The sequence below is a fragment of the Aegilops tauschii genome, chromosome 3, assembly GCF_002575655.3.
Source record: "Aegilops tauschii subsp. strangulata cultivar AL8/78 chromosome 3, Aet v6.0, whole genome shotgun sequence".
Taxonomy (NCBI): domain Eukaryota; kingdom Viridiplantae; phylum Streptophyta; class Magnoliopsida; order Poales; family Poaceae; genus Aegilops; species Aegilops tauschii.
The window spans coordinates 423,975,182-423,993,994 of NC_053037.3; the positions used below are offsets into that span (position 1 = coordinate 423,975,182).

Below are 18,813 nucleotides of genomic sequence, written 5' to 3' on the forward strand. Positions count from 1 at the left end.
CTCAAGACCATGAGGTAAGTATATGCATCACACTCATGTGCATGATGATCTCTTGCTGATGTACATATTGTTTGCAAGAATGACTCATGAACATGAAGGTACAATTCCTATATTCACATCTTTTGCTCTGATTCATATAGCCAAGATACATGTAACTCATTGCTTGCTCTATCATGCTTATGCATTCACATGCTCTTACATTCCATATTTACATGATTGCATACATGTAGGGGGAGCCTATGCATGTTACATGTCTTTCCAAAGCTTTACTTACTATTCATTATATCTTTATCTAAAGGTTGATGTATGTTGTCATCAATTCCCAGAAAGGGGGAGATTGAAAGCACAAGTGCTCCCTGGGTGATTTTGGTAATTAATGTCAACATATCTCTTGTTGGACTAATACTTTTATCTAGTATATTTCAGATGAGTTCAACAGTGGAGTGGCATGGACAAGAGGATGTGGAACCCCTTCTAGATGCTAAGGAAAGAAGATTGGCAAAAGCTTAAAGCTCAAGACTCTACATTTTCATTTTAGTGATCCAAGATCACATTGAGTCCATATTAAAAGCCAATACTATTAAAAGGGGATGAGGTGTTGCTTAATGACTTGCTTGCTCAAAATGCTTAGTGATATGCTCCAAAAACCCTCAACCACTTTCTCATATCCACATATGTCCCAAAACCAAAAGTCAAACTCGGCCCCACCGATTTGTTCTATCCGGCGCCACCGAGTTCATTTGACATAGCCACTGCCAGAAACCCTAATCAGTTCGGTCTCACCGATGGGATCCCGGTCTCATCGAGATGGGCTTGCAAACTCTCTGGTCCCTGTTGCAATAATTTCGGTCCCACCGAGATATGTAATCGGTCTCACCGAGTTTGATTGACCAACTCTCTGGTTAGCTCATTACCAAAACCGGTCCCACCGAGTTTGTGTAATCGGTCAAACTGAGATGAGGTTTTACCCTAACCCTAGCACATCGGTCCCACCGAGTTGACCATATCGGTCCCACCAAAATGCCTAACGGTCACATTATGAACTAAATCGGTCTGACCAAGTTTTCTGATTCGGTCCCACCGAGTTTGGTGAATTGTGTGTAACGGTTAGATTTTGTGTGGAGGCTATATATACCCCTCCACCCACTTTTCATTCGTGGAGAGAGCCATCAGAACATGCCTACACTTCCAGCATATATTTTCTCAGAGAGAACTACCTACTCATGTGTTGAGATCAAGATATTCCATTCCAACCACATAAATCTTGATCTCTAGCCTTCTCCAAGTTGCTTTCCACTCAAATCATCTTTCCACCAAATCTAAATCCGTGAGAGAGAGTTGAGTGTTGGGGAGACTATCATTTGAAGCACAAGAGCAAGGAGTTCATCATCAACACACCATCTATTACCTTTTGGAGAGTGGTGTCTCCTAGATTGGTTAGGTGTCACTTGGGAGCCTCCGTCAAGATTGTGGAGTTGAACCAAGGAGTTTGTACGGGCAAGGAGATCGCCTACTTCGTGAAGATCTACCCTAGTGAGGCAAGTCCTTCGTGGGCGATGGCCATGGTGGGATAGGCAAGGTTGCTTCTTCGTGGAACCTTCATGGGTGGAGCCCTCCGTGGACTCACGCAACCGTTACCCTTCGTGGGTTGAAGTCTCCATCAACGTGGATGTACGATAGCACCACCTATCGGAACCACGCAAAAAATCTCCGTGTCTACATTGTGTTTGCTCCCTCCAAACTCCTCCCTTTACATTCTCGCAAATTGCATGCTTTACTTTCCGCTGCTCATATACTCTTGTCATGCTTGCTTGATATGTATTGTGAATGTTTAAACTTTTGCTAAAACTCCACATTAACTTGAAGAAAATAAAAACTGCAACCTTTTCTTTGCTAAGAGTCTATTCACCCCCCCTCTAGACACCTCTTCTCGATCCTTTCAGCCGGCCTCCTCCTCCTCCTCCCCTCCTTTATATACGTGGGAGGGGGGCACCCCAAAGGACACACAAGTTTCTCTTAGCCGTGTGCGGTGCCCCCCTCCATAGTTACACACCCTGGTCATCGTCGTAGTGCTTAGGCGAAGCCCTGCGCTGGTAACTTCATCATCACCGTCACCATGCCGTCTTGCTGACGGAACTCTCCCTTGGCCTCAACTGGATCAAGAGCTCGAGGGACGTCATCGAGCTGAATGTGTGCTGAACGCGGAGGTGTCGTACGTTTGGTGCTTGGATCGGTTGGATTGCGAAGACGTTTGACTACATCAACCGCGTTACTAAACGCTTCAGCTTTCGGTCTACGAGGGTACGTGGACACACTCTCCCCGCTCGTTTCTATGCTTCTCCTAGATAGATCTTGCGTGATCGTAGGATTTTTTTTTGAAATACTACGTTCCCCAACATTTTTTTGAGTCATCCCGAGTGAGCTCTCAGCACGCTCCCGCCCAGGGTCCTTTTTGCGCAAGCTCCTAGCTCCCATCCCAGGCGATTCTGAGCAGCTCGCCTCTTCGACGGTCCAGGAGCTAGAGACAACGTCGTAGTAGCACTGATTGATCGCCCCCGTAGAGAACTTTCCATTGGTGTAGAGAAGAGCTGATCCTCCCCAAGATCACACGAGTGCTTGTCCACCGCACACCCTGAAAATAGAGATCATTACACATAGTCCAAATGCCCCAAATGGCGGCAACACAAGCAATGTTTACGATAGTTTTCTTGTTATTCATATTCCAAAAGGAAGAGAGCTCAGCCATATCTCTAGGCACACTGAAACCAAAAGCTTCAACAACATCTCACCAAATCTGTTTAGCTACAACACATTCAAAAAACAAATGGTGGACTGATTCATCCTCACTACAGTACAAGCAGGTTAAGTCCTCCACCACCCTCCTTTTGTTCAGGTTATCTCTGGTAAGAATTCTATTATTAAAAGCCAACCACACAAAAACTAAGTATCTGTTAGGCACCACTATTTTCCAGATTTTTTTTTCCAAAAAGGGGTAGAAACCCCTCCCCAGTTAATCATGCTGTAAAAAGAGCTGACCGGATAAATCCCTGATGGCTCCAGCAGCCAAACGGGTTGGTCTGCCTCATTGATTAAGTTTTTGGCAGAGATAGTCTAGATCAAGGCATGCCATTTTTTCATAAACTCAGCATCAACACACCTATTAAAAGTGAGCTTCAGGTTGGAGCCATCCCACACATCCGACACTACACATTGTTGTTGCTAACAAATATCATACACCTCCCAAAACTGAGTTTTCAAGGAAGAATCCCCAACCCAGGCGTCATTCCAGAAACTGATTTTATCACCATTACCCAGTTTCCATCTAAAAAAAGGCCTCATGCCTTCAAATGCCCAGGTAACCCCTTTCCAAAAAGGGGATCCCACACCCTGTTTGGACCACAACAGATTAGGCTTATCAGTTCTATATTTATGATCTATCAATCTAACCCAATCTTTATCACTATCCATGAAATATCTTTTAGCCCAAGAAGCTAACAAGGCCATATTAAAATCTCTTAAGTTGGGTACCCCCAGGCCACCAAAGTCTTTTTTCTGAGAAATCAGCCCCCAGTTTGCAAGATGGTATTTATGCTCGTCTCCCAAGTCCCCCCAAAAGAAATGCGCCATCTGAGAAGCAATAGCTTTAATGGCCCACTTAGGAAACTTAATCACAGACATCAGGTACATAGGAATACTGGTAATACAAGCTTTGAGCGGAACTAACTTTGCCTCATAGCTAAGTAATCTCCCTTTCCAACCACAAATCCTCTTAATAATTTTATCTATAATGTATTGGATATCTTCCCTCCTCAGTTTGAGATAATGTAATGGAACTCCCAGATATTTAAGAGGGAAATCCCCCAATTTACAACAAAATATTTGAGATAACAACTTAGCATCACCTTCATTTGGATTAACTGGTACCACTTCACATTTGTCATAGTTGATTTTCAAACCAGAAAGGTTCTCAAAACACGCAAGTAACCATTTTAAATTTTTTGCATACTCAGGTTTAGGGTCCAGAAACAATATTGTATCATCAACATATTGTAAACAAATAAGCCCATGGGGAATGATATGGGGAACAATCCCTGAAATGATGTTATTATTGACAGCCTTAACCAACATATGAGAGAACACATCTGCCACAAGATTGAATAGCATGGGGGAGCTAGGGTCTCCTTGTTTCAACCCTCCCCCCCCCCCCCCCCACACACACACAAAATAAGGTCCTAAGACATCATTGATTTAAACGCAAAAAGAGCTTTGTTGCAGAATGGACAAGTTCCAACTAATCGACTTAGCCCCCAAACCCCTAGAAGTTAACATCTCAACTAGGAAATCCCAGTTCACACGATCCTAAGCTTTCTCGTAGTCTAACTTGAGAATAATCCCAACATCCCCAGATTTGTGAATTTCATGGATAGCTTCATGGGTAGTAACCACACTTTCCAGTATGAATCTGCCTCTCACAAAAGCAGATTGACATGAAGATAACAGCCTATGACCCACAGGGGAAACCCTATTTGTCATGGCCTTACTAAAAATTTTAACAGAACAATTGCTCAAACAAATGGGCCTAAATTTTTTCATATGTCTGGCATCTGGCTCCTTAGGAATTAGAGTGACTATAGAAAATTTTAATCTCTGGATATCTAATGATCCATTCTCAAAGTCCCTCACAAGTGCCATAAAGTCTTTTTTAATTATCTCCCAAAAGTGTTGATAAAATAAAAAGGAGAGACCATCAGGTCCAGGGGCCCCATTAGCATAAGAGCCCATAATGGCTTCTTTAATTTCCCCCTCTAAAAATGGCCTTTCTAACATGGCATTTTCAGCTTCTGTCACAAGCTCATCTTCAGACCAAAAATGGTCATCTAGGTGAATGTTAGGTTTAGGTTCAAAACCAAATAGGTTTTTATAAAAATTTGTTGCAACCTCCAGCATATCTTTGGTGGAATAAACAGGACCATCAGGGCCCTCTAGGATAGAAAGCTGGTTTTTCCTTCTATGTTGGTTAGCAACAGCATGAAAATATGCTATATTCCTATCCCCCTCTTTGATTTTTCTGTCCCTAGATCTCTACCACATGGCAGTTTCTTCTTTTTTCCAAATCTCATGAAGTTCCTCTTTAATTTGTTTCATCCTAAGGATATCCTCAGCATTTGTTCTATTTTGTTCACAGAAGATGTCTAGAATATCAAATTCCTGAAGTAATTCTTTTTTTTTCATGGCAGCTTCTATGTTAATGCTCCACCCTTTCACCAGCTTCCTAAACAGTTTAGTCTTAAACTGTCAGGTTTCAATAGCAGCAGGGGTGGGTTTCCTTGAGTAAAACTCGGTGGGGTGACCTGTTCCTTCGATTGTAAATGGCGACTTACTTTTTTGGAAAGAAATCGGTGGGAGCGAGAGGTCGTGTGAGGGGGTGAGCGAACCAATGACGAACAAACTCCCAGGAAAAACCAAAGGGTGAGATGGCGGGAGGAAATAAAACTGAACGAAAATAAAATCGAAGTACCCGGCTATTAACTGCTTCGTTAGAAGTAGAGATAAGCATGAAAAAAAGCACGCCATAGACGTTTGAACGAGGTGCCTATCCGCTAATGCACGCGGGCTCACCGCACACGGCCCGTCGCCCTACTAGTCGCCCAGTCGCCCACACACACCGGCCGGAAAGAGGCCGGCACGGCTCACATCGCTATCCAACGATCGGCTGATATACGGGGGACCCGCATGTAAGCGAGGTAACACGGATCATATTCCGATTCCCAAGTACTCATGCTGTCCTACATAATCCCGGTAATACTAGCTGTTCATTCCAAAGAGCTTATCCTCCGAATATTCCGTCAACGTCGGGGCGCAGTATCGGTGGGTGCATATATACGTCCCCGTCACGGGCGCCAGAAGATAAAAAAAGGAAGAAGAGGATGATACGTAACGGCGTGACGGAAAGAAAAAGCGGGAGCGAATAGACAGAGAGGGGGCCCGGCCGTCACGTCGTCTTCCTCCTCGCTCCATTAGAGCCGAGCTCTCGGGTCTCCGCCTCTGCTCGCCTCCCACTGTTATCGGAGGCGCTGCGGACGAAGCAGCGGCACTATGCGTCCGTCCCTCTGTAAGCTCCCCTCCCCCCTCTCCGATTAGCTGGCCTTCCTCCCGATACTTCCCCGCCGCGCCGATCTATCGAGCGGAGCCCGTCGAGTTGTTTATCCTCTTTTTCCTCCTGCACGACTCTGATTCTTTTTCTGATACCATACGCGCGGTTGAGCGATAAACTGGGTAGTGGCGATGTGCAGGCACGAATTGAGGTGATTCTTGATGCGGCAATTAGGCAATGGCTGTTATTATTAGGCAATGGATGATTAAGATTTAGGACTATAGAAGTTTGTGCTAGCTAGATTTGGGTGGGCGGCAACTAGCCAATGAACTTGCTGTGGGGTTGCTTACCTATTGCTAGTCCGCGCGATTCTGTACAATTTCTGTACTGTTAGTGGTAGACTGCTAGTTGGAAGGGGAGCCTTGGCGCAGTGGTAAAAGCTGCTGCCTTGTGACCATGACGTCACAGATAAGTCCTGGAAACAGCCTCTTACAGCAATGTAGGGAAAGGCTGCGTACAATAGACCCATAGTGGTCGGACCCTTCCCCGGACCCTGTGCAAGCGGGAGCTACATGCACCGGGCTGCCCTTTTTTAGTGGTAGACTGCTAGTTCCTCTTTCTGTGGTCAAGGGAATCGTTGGTAGTGCTTTGTTAGGTGCATTACTATTTTTAGTTAGTTATTATGCATGTTTAGTGCTTTATTTTTGTGGGGAAACTGTTGCTTGGTTGGGCAAATTGGATCAGGGTGCTCATATTTAGACTGCAGGAGAAGATATGTAGACAAGTTTTTGGTCTCAAGACTTTTCCTCAGTTGATATGTTCTGCTATGCCGAGAGTTTTTTTCTTCGCTTCTTTCATGCCGTAGAACCTGCTGTGAACTTCTGATGTTAGTGGTTTCTTTAATTGAAATCGTTGCTGTGGGAAGCCCTGACATTATCTTTTAAAAAAAGTCAAGATAAGTTCTAAACAAGTGCCACTGAAGAAACGCACAAACTCGATTGTGTGAATTATGACCTTTACAATATATAATGCAACATAACTGAAACCAAGAAATTATATATACATTAAAAACTGAGGAATCACTTGTTTTGAACAGCACTAGTCCACAAAGAATATTTCATTGGCTGTATCCATAGCGCAAACGTGCATATTCTTTCATCAATATGTTCAGAACTATAGTAAATATAGGGAGGAGGGCAGCTAGATTAGTTCCTCGTCCGGTCGCATATATCATGGTTACTCGCGTCTTATTTATATAGCATCCATACTTCTACATATTCTGTCCATATAACTCCAAATTAAATCTGTGCACTTATGCTTTCCAATCATAATGAAATCTTCATGAACAACAGGTGGCATCTTTTGTCTTTAAATGATTTTCTGTGGACGTATTTGACTCAATTTATTTCCTCTGATAGTTTTGACACTACCCATATTTAGTGCCATGTAAGTTTTCAGCATTGCATGTTCACATGGCTATTTTTAAAAAACTGTTCAGAGGGACCTCTGTGGTAGTTATATTTGTCACTGCTGGAATATGGTTGAACTCTTCCATTCGGACAGGATATGAGGATTCTAATAACAGTGTTAAATATGTACTCCCTCCGTAAACTAATATAAGAGCGTTTAGATCACTAAAGTAGTTATCTAAATGCTCTTATATTAGTTTACAGAGGGAGTAACATTTATACACCAAAGATTTAAAGGAATGTCCATTGTGTATCTCTAAACTGTCTACAAAGGTCACGATGAAATATTAACTTTTGTCAGGCTATCTTATTAGGTCATGTTCCTTTTCTTCTTCTGCTACTATTACATGTGGTCATTGCTAGACCATTCTTTCCACTGCCAAGTAAGACCAGTAATGAAGAGAAGAAGCCCATACAGACATTTCGACCGTATAACATTGCTCACCGTGGCTCAAACGGGGAAATCCCAGAGGAAACAAGTGCTGCTTACCTGGTACAGTTCATAGAATTTATATGACAAATAAAATAGTATATCTCTTTTTTGCATATGGAAGATGATGCCCTTATTAAGAGGATATACCATTTGATGGTTAGATTTATTAAATTGACCATTGCAAATGCTAGAAAACTCAATTCTGATATGTTTCAATCATGTGATTTTTCACCGTTGGAAAATTATTAAGTTAACAGATACAACAACAACAAAGCCTTTAATGTTAACAGATTTCATTAAAAAATCCTATTGCAGAGGGCTATTGAAGAAGGTGCAGATTTTATAGAGACTGACATCCTTGCTAGCAAAGATGGTGCATTGATCTGCTTTCATGATGTAACACTTGATGATACAACTGATATTTCCGGCCGTAAGGAATTCGCCAATCGAAGGAGAACCTATGAGGTGGAATGGGCCAACGTTACTGGCTGGTTTGTAGGTCTGCTTATTATTACCAACCCTGATTTCTTCATTCATTCTTGTAAATCTATTCAGATATATATTTGCAGCATCAAAAGTTAGCAATAGAATGCAAGAAAAATACATCAAATTATACTATCCCTTGACTGAAATTTAGGAAGTTGACACTACGTGCATGATTTCCAAGAACCATTACCTGCTGCATTCTGCCAGCATTTAACAATTGGTATATATGGTATTTTCAATGTAATGCCACAAGCTATGAGCATCTAGTGGCAAGACTGGCCTGTGGCTAACTGACCATGCCCCACCAGCATAGATAGCATATAGCTCTGTGGTTGATAAATCATGGCAATATCATATTGGTTTATCTGCACCTGCTGCTGAACTGACACTACCTGCATATTGCTAGGATATGAACTGAATGTGAATGGTGAACCTGTGAGCCTATTATTTCTTGATTTTTCTGATACTTAGGTATCCATATGCAGTGGATTTCACGCTTGAGGAACTTAAAACACTTAAAGTGAAGCAGCGATACTCATTCAGAGATCAACAATATAATGGTATGTGGCTGTGTCCTTGAGCTTCTGCTTTTATTTTTCTTTACCGTGATCACATTATCCTCTCTACGAATCAAGGTATTGTACTTCCAAAATAAACTTAGAGCCTCGTAAAAAGTATGTATTCAGAGCCTCACAAAAAGAATCAATTTGGAGGGATTCTTATGTTTTTTTAGAAAGCTCATAGGTGTTGTAATGAATGACTAGTTCTCTGTTCAATAACCTGCCTTCCAGTTCCCACCAACTAATACCTGGGAATTTATTCCATGGTTGATGTATGCATTTTAGTCTTCTCCCAAAATGTGTTTTTCATTTACTTCGTCAAAGTTTCTTTTTATTTTTTTATTTTTTAAAACTAGCATGCTCTTATTTATAGTAGACCCATTTTGCATTTCAGTTATTTAAACTAGCAGAATACATGAACTAATCTGAAAGATGCAATCTGATGGCATATTTGTGAATTAAGAATCATCAATGATATTGTCTGGACATGCAGGCAAATTTTCAATCATCACATTTGAAGAATTCATTTCAGTTGCCTTAGATGCAAGCAGAACCGTTGGAATATATCCAGAGATAAAAGATCCAGTTTTTATCAACAAGCATGTAAGTCCTCCTGCTCTCAATAAGCAATAGGGTACTTCAAGGATTCTCGTAATTCTCTAATCAAGCCTTTTCTGGCAAGAAATGTGCTTAGAAGCTATACGGAAATTTGCTATGAAAATGGTTATTGTAGGGAATGGATTAGCTTTTGCAAAGATATTTTGATAGTATATAGGTGGAGAGAACAATGCTGCAGCTGATATATTTAAGTACTTCACGTTGACTTTGATGAGCTGTGCAATTCAAAGGCTTTGGATTTATTCAGTACAATCTTAGGCGGATTTTCCTATTTCTGAAGTGCTTCAAGCAATGAGCTTGTATTCTACTCTTGACAGGTAAAGTGGGCAGATGGAAAGAAGTTTGAGGACAAATTTGTGGATACCTTACTAAAGTATGGATACAGGGGTCAATATATGTCCGAAAATTGGCTAAAACAGCCATTGTTTATACAATCATTTGCTCCCTCTTCCCTTGTACATGTATCAAATTTGACAGACTCTCCGAAGATCTTTCTGATTGATGATACCACAGTGAGAACTCAAGACACAAACCAGGTATAGATCTTGAGTAATAAATTATTTTATACTACATCAATGTCAATTGTATGGAAGAAAAGTGAGTAGTATGTACTTTTGGTGTTTTTTGCAACTTCCGCAGAAGCATCTGATTGTATGAATATTACCTATGTTATTTTTTGCTTGCAGTCATACTGGGAAATCACTTCAGATGACTACCTTGCATATATTAGTAACTATGTTGTCGGCCTCGGTCCATGGAAAGATACTATTGTTCCAGTTGCAAAAAACTATTTGCTGGAACCAACTGATCTTGTTGCAAGAGCGCATGCTCATAATCTCCAGGTGTGCTATTTGTTTGTATTCCTTACAATTGTCTAGAGTTACAGTTTACACACATGCTCATAAAGTAATTGATGTTAGACCGACATCAGTTCTGACCACCTTCAGCATTGTTTTGTTCAAGTGCCTTTTTGGTCACTCTGAAATTATGAATCACCAGAAGAACCAATTAAATGTCATGGTTGTCATGTACTCCCCCCCCCCCCCCCCCCCCCCGTCCCATAATATAAGATGTTATTACAGCCAATATATGACTACATTGGTTGTAATAACATCTTATATTTTAGGACGGAGGGAGTATTTTTTTTATCTCATTAGGATTTGACAAATTATTAACTGAATTCATTGGAAGAAAACACATGGTATGACTGTCGACATCTGCATCAGGAACTCTCAGCTGTGTCCTCCTGGTCCTCACCTTGCAATGCACTGATTTGGGACGAATGCTCTCATTTAAAGTTCTAGCTGAACTAACCATTGCAATCTATTCTCATAAACTCAGATTTAACTAGTGTGTTAACTTTGCTTTAAATGATCCCAATGGACCGAAGCCGTACTACATGTCAACTACAACTTGATGGCAGGCAGGTAGTTTGTTCCTGGACGCATGTTAAACTGAATTCCATCGTTTCTGCAGGTACACCCTTACACATACAGGAACGAGAACCAGTTTCTGCACTTCGACTTTCATCAGGATCCCTATGCCGAGTTCGATTTCTGGATAAATACGATGGGGGTTGACGGATTATTCACAGATTTCGCTGGAAGCGTACACAAGTACCAAGAACTGAAATCTCCACACCCGAAGGACGCAACCGCGAACAGCCTCCTAGTAAAAATTGCTCAGTTGATCGCGGCATACGAAGGCCACTGAATAAGTCTGTTCCAGCAAAATCACTGCCATTTTCAGTGATGATGCGCAAGACCCAAATGAGTTGACATTTGACGACCGCAGTGACCTGGAAAGGTCACTAATAGATGTTGGTTTACGCTGTTATATAGTGTTAACACGAGTTCATGTATACCTCTTCATTGAACCCCTGAATCTCAAGGGGGAGATCTTTATTATCGCAATAACCATTTTTTTCCGGAAGGTTTCCACACGAAATTTAATGGTTGACGTATAGCTCATCCGATGGGATATCGTTTCAACAATCTCCCAAGTTGGGGCGTTCATATGTACAAGTGGAATTGGTGTTGAAATGCTAAAAGTTAGTGTTGACAGTTGACCTGTGGTTCAGGTAAATAGGCATCAGCTGTCTGCAACTTGTGCCCTGTTGTAAGTAGCTGACCACTTGATCTGGCAGCCGCAGCCACAGCCCCAGCGTGTGTTTGTTGGTGGCTGCGCGCTCCCTGTCAATTGTTGATAATTTTATAAGGAACCGGTCTGCTCTTGGCTTTTGGATGGATGTTTCCCTCACCAATCTCGATGCAGGGGCAGGGGAGGATAAGCTGGACAGAGCCCAACGGAGTTGTATCGGGCGAGCCATTGAAGGATAAAGAAGATTTGAGGCCACACAGCTCCAGCAGCGGAAGGATGGAGGCTGCGGCCCTGGCCCGGCTGCCGGAATATGCCTCCACCACGGCCCCGCTCACCGGTAACGGCAGCTCTTCTCAGTGCTCACTCAGCTAATCGCTTGCTAAGTAGTAGTAGTAGTAGTGGTGGTGGTAGTAGGTAATATGTGATCTTATTCTTTGCCGTGGAGGTTCATTGTCCAACGAGGTAGTTATCCTGGAAAGAGAGGGCGTTGAATCATAGGGGTCTGCTAATCAGGGGTCAAGGTCGGCTGAGCTGCAGAATCAGAGTCAGTCCTCCTTTGTATTAATACAATTCACTACTAGCAAACTGGCAAGGCACTAGTAGATTGCATCTTTGACTCAAAAGGTTAGGCGATGAGAATTTTAGGAAATTTCTGTACCGATCTTAGTAGTAGTAGAATCAGCCGTTTAGTCAACTTCTAACCCAACCGGTGCTATTCCAACTGGCATGGCTACGCATGTCTACTCCCTGAAGTATGTGGTTACCGGATATTGTGGATTTTTCTACTAGTCAATCATGTAACCTCTTGGTTAATCCATGATAGTTAACCTCACCCGTTGGTCCTAAATTTTGCAGTCAACCTCTACAAAACTGCCCATACAATCACTGTATTCATGCTGTACCCAGCAGTGTCGTATCATTATCATCAGACGATGTGCTGAATCTTCAGAATTTGACCGGTTTTTATTTGGCTCGCAACCCTTTTGACCAGGACCTGCAACTTGGCTAAAGAAATCTAGCACTCCAGCTTTAGCCGAGCATGACTAGCTAGCAGCTCCGGAATCCTGCTGAGAAATATCATGGAAGCACGCCTTCCTTTAGTCTGGGAAAAAGCTTGCCGCACCTTCCAGCTTTTGTACTACGTACGGAAAATCGACACCGGGGCAGCCGGCAGCCCACCTTTGAATTGAATTGAATTGAGCGACGCTTCCGTCTTTCAAAAGCAAAAGCTAGAAAGCGGGAGAGAGCAACCGAAAAGATCGCGCAATCGTGGCAGCATGCCAGTCAAATGCTCCCTGATTTCCATCAATAGTCAGAGAGCGCTACCAGTTCGATTGATTTCCTGTGATTTTCTCTTCTCATGCGCCACCACTACGTGCAGGCAAAAGATGGTCGTTGCCCCGTGCCCAGAGGCGATCGCCCAGGGCGGCAGCACTGGCGCCCGGAGTCGCGAGCTTCTCCAGCGCATCTCCCACTACGAGACCACCGAGAATTCAACGCCGAGGCCCCGGGACAAAGGTCGGAGTCCCATTCATCCATCCATCCATTTCCGTCGTGGAACGGTTCAAGATAGATATCGTCACTGTTCAATCGATCAATCCTTCAATCATGGCAACAATTTTCTGCGTTGTGCAGTGTCTGATGATGACTCTATTTTCTGTGTGATGTGAATTTTGGTTTTGGCAGTGTGCGGGGCGCAGGAGGCGGGCGGACATCCAGTCGGACACGTACGTGCTGCTGGAGCCCGGGATGGACGAGGAGTTCGTGTCCAAGGAGGAGCTGGAGGTTCGGCTGCGGGGGTGGCTGGAGAGGTGGCCGGGGGGCGCGCTGCCGCCGGACCTCGCGAGGTTCGACACGGTGGACGACGCCGTCTCGTACCTCGTCCGGTCGGTGTGCGAGCTCGAGGTCGACGGCGAGGTGGGCTCCGTGCAGTGGTACCAGGTCCAGATCGAATGAATAGCTAGAGCTAGAAGTACCATCCGACCAATGCTGCGTGACTGCATGTGTATGTGGTTCGAACTTCGAAGGGACGAAATTTTGGCCTGAGATATATAGGGCCCTTTGGCGCCCGTGGACCGCGAACGTGAGTAATAGTACTTTCGGAGAAATTGAACCGTGTTATTAGACAAATCGTTTGCTGTTGCGTGCGGAGAGCTCGCAGGGCCCGACGGCCAGAGAAACCAATAGTTTTGTTTTGATACGGACGTGGAGGGACGTTATTGTAGCCCCAGAAATGAACAAACAATAGAGTAAGAAGATGATTCGTGTCCATGTGAGGTCACGGCCAGGCGGTCAGCGGAAGCCGGTCGGTCAGTCCAGTGCGAAAGCTCGCCCTTCTTCCTCCGTTTTCCACAGGGCCAAAGAAAACCGGAGCCTGGTGTGTCTGTGTGTGTGTTTTTCTCCCGTCAGAACGGAGCGGCATAGAGTGAAGGAACGGAACAGAGAGAGAGAGAGACCCCGGCGTCAGGGCATCCGTTCCGAATTCCATTCCACGGACCATTCCGCAGTCTGTCTCGCTCCCGTCGCCCTCGCCCTCGCCGTCGCCGTCGCTACCCCCGGGTTGACTTGACTTGCCCTCCCACACCTGACCTTCCAATCCCGTCTCCCTCTCCCCTCTTCTGTCCTCTGCTCTTCCCCTGCTCTCTCTCTCTCTCGGCTTGTTCTGCAACCAATCTTGGGTTGCGCCGGCGGGCTCCAGTACGGCCGCCGGGCCCGGGGAAAGCGAAGCAGCAGCAGCTCGCCAGTGCTGCGGTGAGTTCCTCATATCACCCTTCTAGCCAGGGCCTTTATTTTTCATTTTTCTTTTTGGGGGAGCAGCATCCGCTCTCTTAACCTTTTCTCCGGTTTAGAACTTGGGCTGGTTTTGTATGGTAGCGGTGGGCATCTGAACTGCTTGTTTTCAGAGTTTTAGACGGACTGTCTGTGCTTGGCGATCCTTGGTATTAGATTTTCTTCTTCCTGTAGGGAAGATCTTCACAGAAAGTGGTAACTAGTAGAGTAGAAGAATTTTGGCCTAATTCTTTTCAAGCGGTAAATATGGATGAACTTATGGAGTCGTAGTAATCTGTAACAAAAGTACTACTATCCTTTGTAGCTGTCGTTTGTTGGCGTTTTCGTTTTTGTTTTTGTTTGGAAAGTCACCATGACCCAGTCGGCAATATCCTTCTGATGGAGAGATGCTAGCAAAAGGTGTTCTAAAAGTACAGAGGAATCATCCTTTTCTTTGGGGTTTGGGGGGTTTATATGTGGATCAAAGTAACCTAATGAATATTGTTTGTAGCTCAAAGTTAATAAGTTGTTTTATGTTCTGGGAGCAAGAAGTGACAAGTGGTGCTCCTGCTATGTGCCTTGGTGTCAACCCAATCAAATCCAAAAACCTAGGAAATATGCATTCATGTTTTTAACTTACTGAAATTTGAGTAAATAAACAGAATTGCGTGGTTAACAACAAGACTAAGGAAAAAAAAGGATGATATCACCTTTAACCGTAGGGCTAGTAATTGTGTGATGATATCCCTGTATATATATCAGTCGCTCGAGGTGCTCAAATGAATATTTTCGTTAATTTAGCTCCCAGTGTCTAGTTTGTTTGTTCTTTTGCATTGTCCATGTCTTGTGATACTTCGCATGGTACGATCTTCACTACCTTAGGTGTTCTTCATCTGAAGCTTTTCCAAATTTGGAGTTGGACCTGATCTTTGTTGTAAACATGTGAAACAGGGAAAGGAAACGGGAAGACGCTGAATATAAAATCTCAAAATGATGGCTCCTGAGTTAGATAAGCAATACTCAAACATCCAGCTGGGAGAAGAAGTAGAGATATGTGATATTAAGCTTGCGCTCAAGGCACTGCGAAAGAAGATCCTTAGTTTGGATTTTCATAACTCCTTGCATGTTCATGACCCACAGAACTCATTTGAGTACTTAGAAGTGTTGTACAAATTACGGCAGCTGTCTGAGAAGTTAGGTAATTTGGACCCTGGTGGAGAAGCCAAAGAGCACAAGGAACTCACCGTGTATGCTGATGACCTTTTTGAAATGGCGATGGCGAGGCTCGAAGAGGAGTTTGTTTACCTTCTTACATACTACAAACAACCGTTAGAACAGGAGCTTCTCTCCTTCCGTACTACAGAGGATGGCAGCACGGATGAATTTTCAAGCAGCTCATTCAGTGAGGAACAAAGTGAAGGCAAGTCAACACAAACCGGTAGCAGCGGAGGATCTGAATATTTGGTGGCTGATTTGATCCAACCTGGTGCACTCTCTGCTGTCAAGTCCATTGCCAACTTCATGTTCCTGAGTAACTACAATAACGAGTGTTGCCAGGCTTATATCAATGCACGGCAGGGTGCACTAGATGAGTTCATTGGGTCTCTTCACATCGACAAGCACAGCATAGAAGAACTTATGAGCACTAAATGGAACAAACTGAGTGCATCGATAAAGCGGTGGAATCGGGCAATGAAGGCTTTTGTCCGAGTCTACCTTGCGAGCGAGAGGCGCCTTAGCAGTCTTGTCTTTGGTGACCTTTCAGAAACAACTGTAGACTTGTGCTTCTATGAGATTTCATTTAGCTCGGTCATGCAGCTTCTGAGCTTTTATGAGTCTGTAGCAATTGGACCACTTAAGCCGGAAAAGCTTTTCCGGATTCTTGATATGTATGAGGTCTTGGATGATCTGCTCCCTGAAGCAGAGTTCTTGTTCCAAGCAGGGGGCAATGATATGGTTTTAGCTGAGTATCATGAAGTCCTACTTCAGCTGGGAGAATCGGCAAGGAAAACATTTGCAGAGTTCAAGTATGCCATCCAATCCTACACGTCATCCAGTGCAGTGCCTACTGGTGCAGTGCATCCCCTCACCAAGTATGTCATGAACTATATAAAGGCTGTCACTGTTTACAGCAAAACTCTTGACTCACTGCTCAAGGATGCGGATCAACAGCCTATACCAAACTCATGCACTCATTTCACGGCCACAGCATTGCATCTGCAGTCTGTTGCTGCAGTTTTAGAAGCAAATCTTGAAGCTGGGTCTAGATTGTACAGAGATTGTCGATTGCGGAACATCTTTATGATGAACAATATCTGCTACATGGTCCAGAAAGTGAAGAACTCGGATCTCAAGAGCTTTCTTGGCGACGACTGGATCCGGCTGCACAACCGAATGTTTCAGCATCAGGCGACCAACTACGAGAGGGCGTCGTGGAGTCAGGTGCTCTCTTACCTGAGTGATGATGGCCTATGTGCCGCCGGAGGTGCCGCTTCTCGTAAAATCATCAGGGAGAAGTTCAAAAACTTCAACCTGTCCTTTGAAGATGTTTATCGAGTTCAGACGGCATGGTCTGTCCCTGATGACCAACTCCGCGAAGATGTCAGGATTTCCATATCACTGAAAGTCATACAGGCTTACAGGACATTTGTGGGGAGATACTCTGCCTTCCTTGATGGCACCAAGCAGAGAGATCGCTACATAAAGTACAGGCCTGAGGATCTGGAGGAACTTTTGCTGGATCTGTTTGAAGGAACTCAAAAGTCATTGCAGCATTCTGGCCGAGCTTGAAGCTGAAAGCACAGTTCTTCTTCGAGGGATAACGCGGTGGTTGTAATTTTGCTTTGTACCAATTAAAAGAATTTTATTGCTTGTTTTGTTGTATTGATGTCCATGCTCAAAAGAATATATTTTTGGATGCCTTGTGTTTGCAGAAGTGTATCAGTTCCTTCATGGCAGCCATGCTGCTTAAAGTGCTTCATGTACTATATATGTAACCGAAGTAGAGATGATGCTTAGATGTAGGTAGCAACACGTTTTTTGCCAAAACATTTTTAACAAAAAGCATGTATAGTTTCTGAACACCACTCGGTTACTGATTTAGTAATCTTCCACACACGGGTGGAAGGGTATGTTTTTCCTTAGAACTAGACAAACCTATTCTGGTTTCCGTATGGGTATGCCCACTTGTCGCCTCCAAGTGTGCAAACTATTACATGAACAAAATATAAACGAGCTACTAAACATGGTTTCTAGCTGCCGCCTGCGCGGCCAACAACACCCCTAATTAACGGGTCTGCTAAAAGTCAGTCGAATGAGATTTAATCAAGTCTCAGTCGACTGCATAGCCGTTAGTTCTTAGCATGGAGATTCGTGCGGGACTGAGCACTGTCCAACGGACCTTGCAGCATTTTGTCCCAACTGTTGAAATGTGATATCTCTGTAATTTATTTCTGACTGATTCTCCTATTATCTCTAGCCTTGTATAGGTTGATCTCTAGAGATATTGTAGGGTTAGTTGGCTTGTCACGCAAGACACCACCTGTATATATTGTAACCGACTCCGATGGAATACAATTGAGTTGCATCCTATAGTCTTCTACATGGTATCAGTTTTCTACCGATCTCTCTCGCTTCCGCTCTAGGTCGCCGCCGCGTCTCACGCCGCCGCCGCCCCTCTCTCCCTACCGCCGCCGCCGCTTGTTCCACACGATGCCGCCGCCGCACCAAACCCTAACCCTTCCACGCCGCCGCCGCCTCTGCTACTTCTCCTATAGCCGCCGCCGCCGCCGCCACACCAAACCCCAACCTTTCCACGCCGCCGCCGCCACCGCTACCTCTCTTATAGCCGCCGCCGCATAAACCCTAAACCCTATCTCGCCGCCGCCGCTCCTTCCTCTGTAGCCGCCGCCGCCGCCCCTACCTACCTCCTCCCAATCACCACCATGTCTCGCAAAGCCGAACCCTCCGACGCCGGTTCTTTCGCCGGTGCCACCTTCACCTCCGATCGCCTCAACGAGCTCCACATCAAAGACCACGTTCCCGTCGTCCTTGACCTCGACTCACCATCCTACAACGCATGGCGCACCTACTTCGCGCTCCTCTTCCGCTCCTACCACCTCATCGAGCATGTTGACGGTAGCGTCGACATCCGCGACATGAAGGACGACGACAAGTGGCTTGCTGTGGACGCCTGCATCGTCAAGTGGCTTTTTCTCACCATCTCTCCAGGTCTCTTCAACATGGTGAACTCCTGTGACCCGTCGGTGTACGCCATGTGGACAC

The 18,813-nt window shown here is 44.4% G+C and overlaps 2 protein-coding genes across 2 annotated transcripts; both read left to right on the forward strand.

Annotated features, from left to right (window-relative positions):
• Window positions 1–5,864: 5,864 nt before the first annotated feature.
• LOC109757557 (glycerophosphodiester phosphodiesterase GDPD6) lies at window positions 5,865–13,841 on the forward strand. Its single transcript, XM_020316381.4, has 11 exons — window positions 5,865–6,112; window positions 7,878–8,056; window positions 8,312–8,495; window positions 8,968–9,042; window positions 9,536–9,645; window positions 9,978–10,196; window positions 10,347–10,502; window positions 11,137–11,331; window positions 11,935–12,097; window positions 13,142–13,278; window positions 13,447–13,841. The coding sequence occupies exons 1-11, from the start codon at window positions 6,097–6,099 to the stop codon at window positions 13,714–13,716; spliced, it is 1,704 nt and encodes a 567-aa protein (XP_020171970.2). The 5' UTR covers window positions 5,865–6,096; the 3' UTR covers window positions 13,717–13,841.
• A 288-nt stretch (window positions 13,842–14,129) lies between these two features.
• On the forward strand, window positions 14,130–17,446 carry LOC109757562 (exocyst complex component EXO70E2). Its single transcript, XM_020316386.4, has 2 exons — window positions 14,130–14,511; window positions 15,481–17,446. The coding sequence occupies exon 2, from the start codon at window positions 15,520–15,522 to the stop codon at window positions 17,317–17,319; it is 1,800 nt and encodes a 599-aa protein (XP_020171975.1). The 5' UTR covers window positions 14,130–14,511; window positions 15,481–15,519; the 3' UTR covers window positions 17,320–17,446.
• Window positions 17,447–18,813: the final 1,367 nt, after the last annotated feature.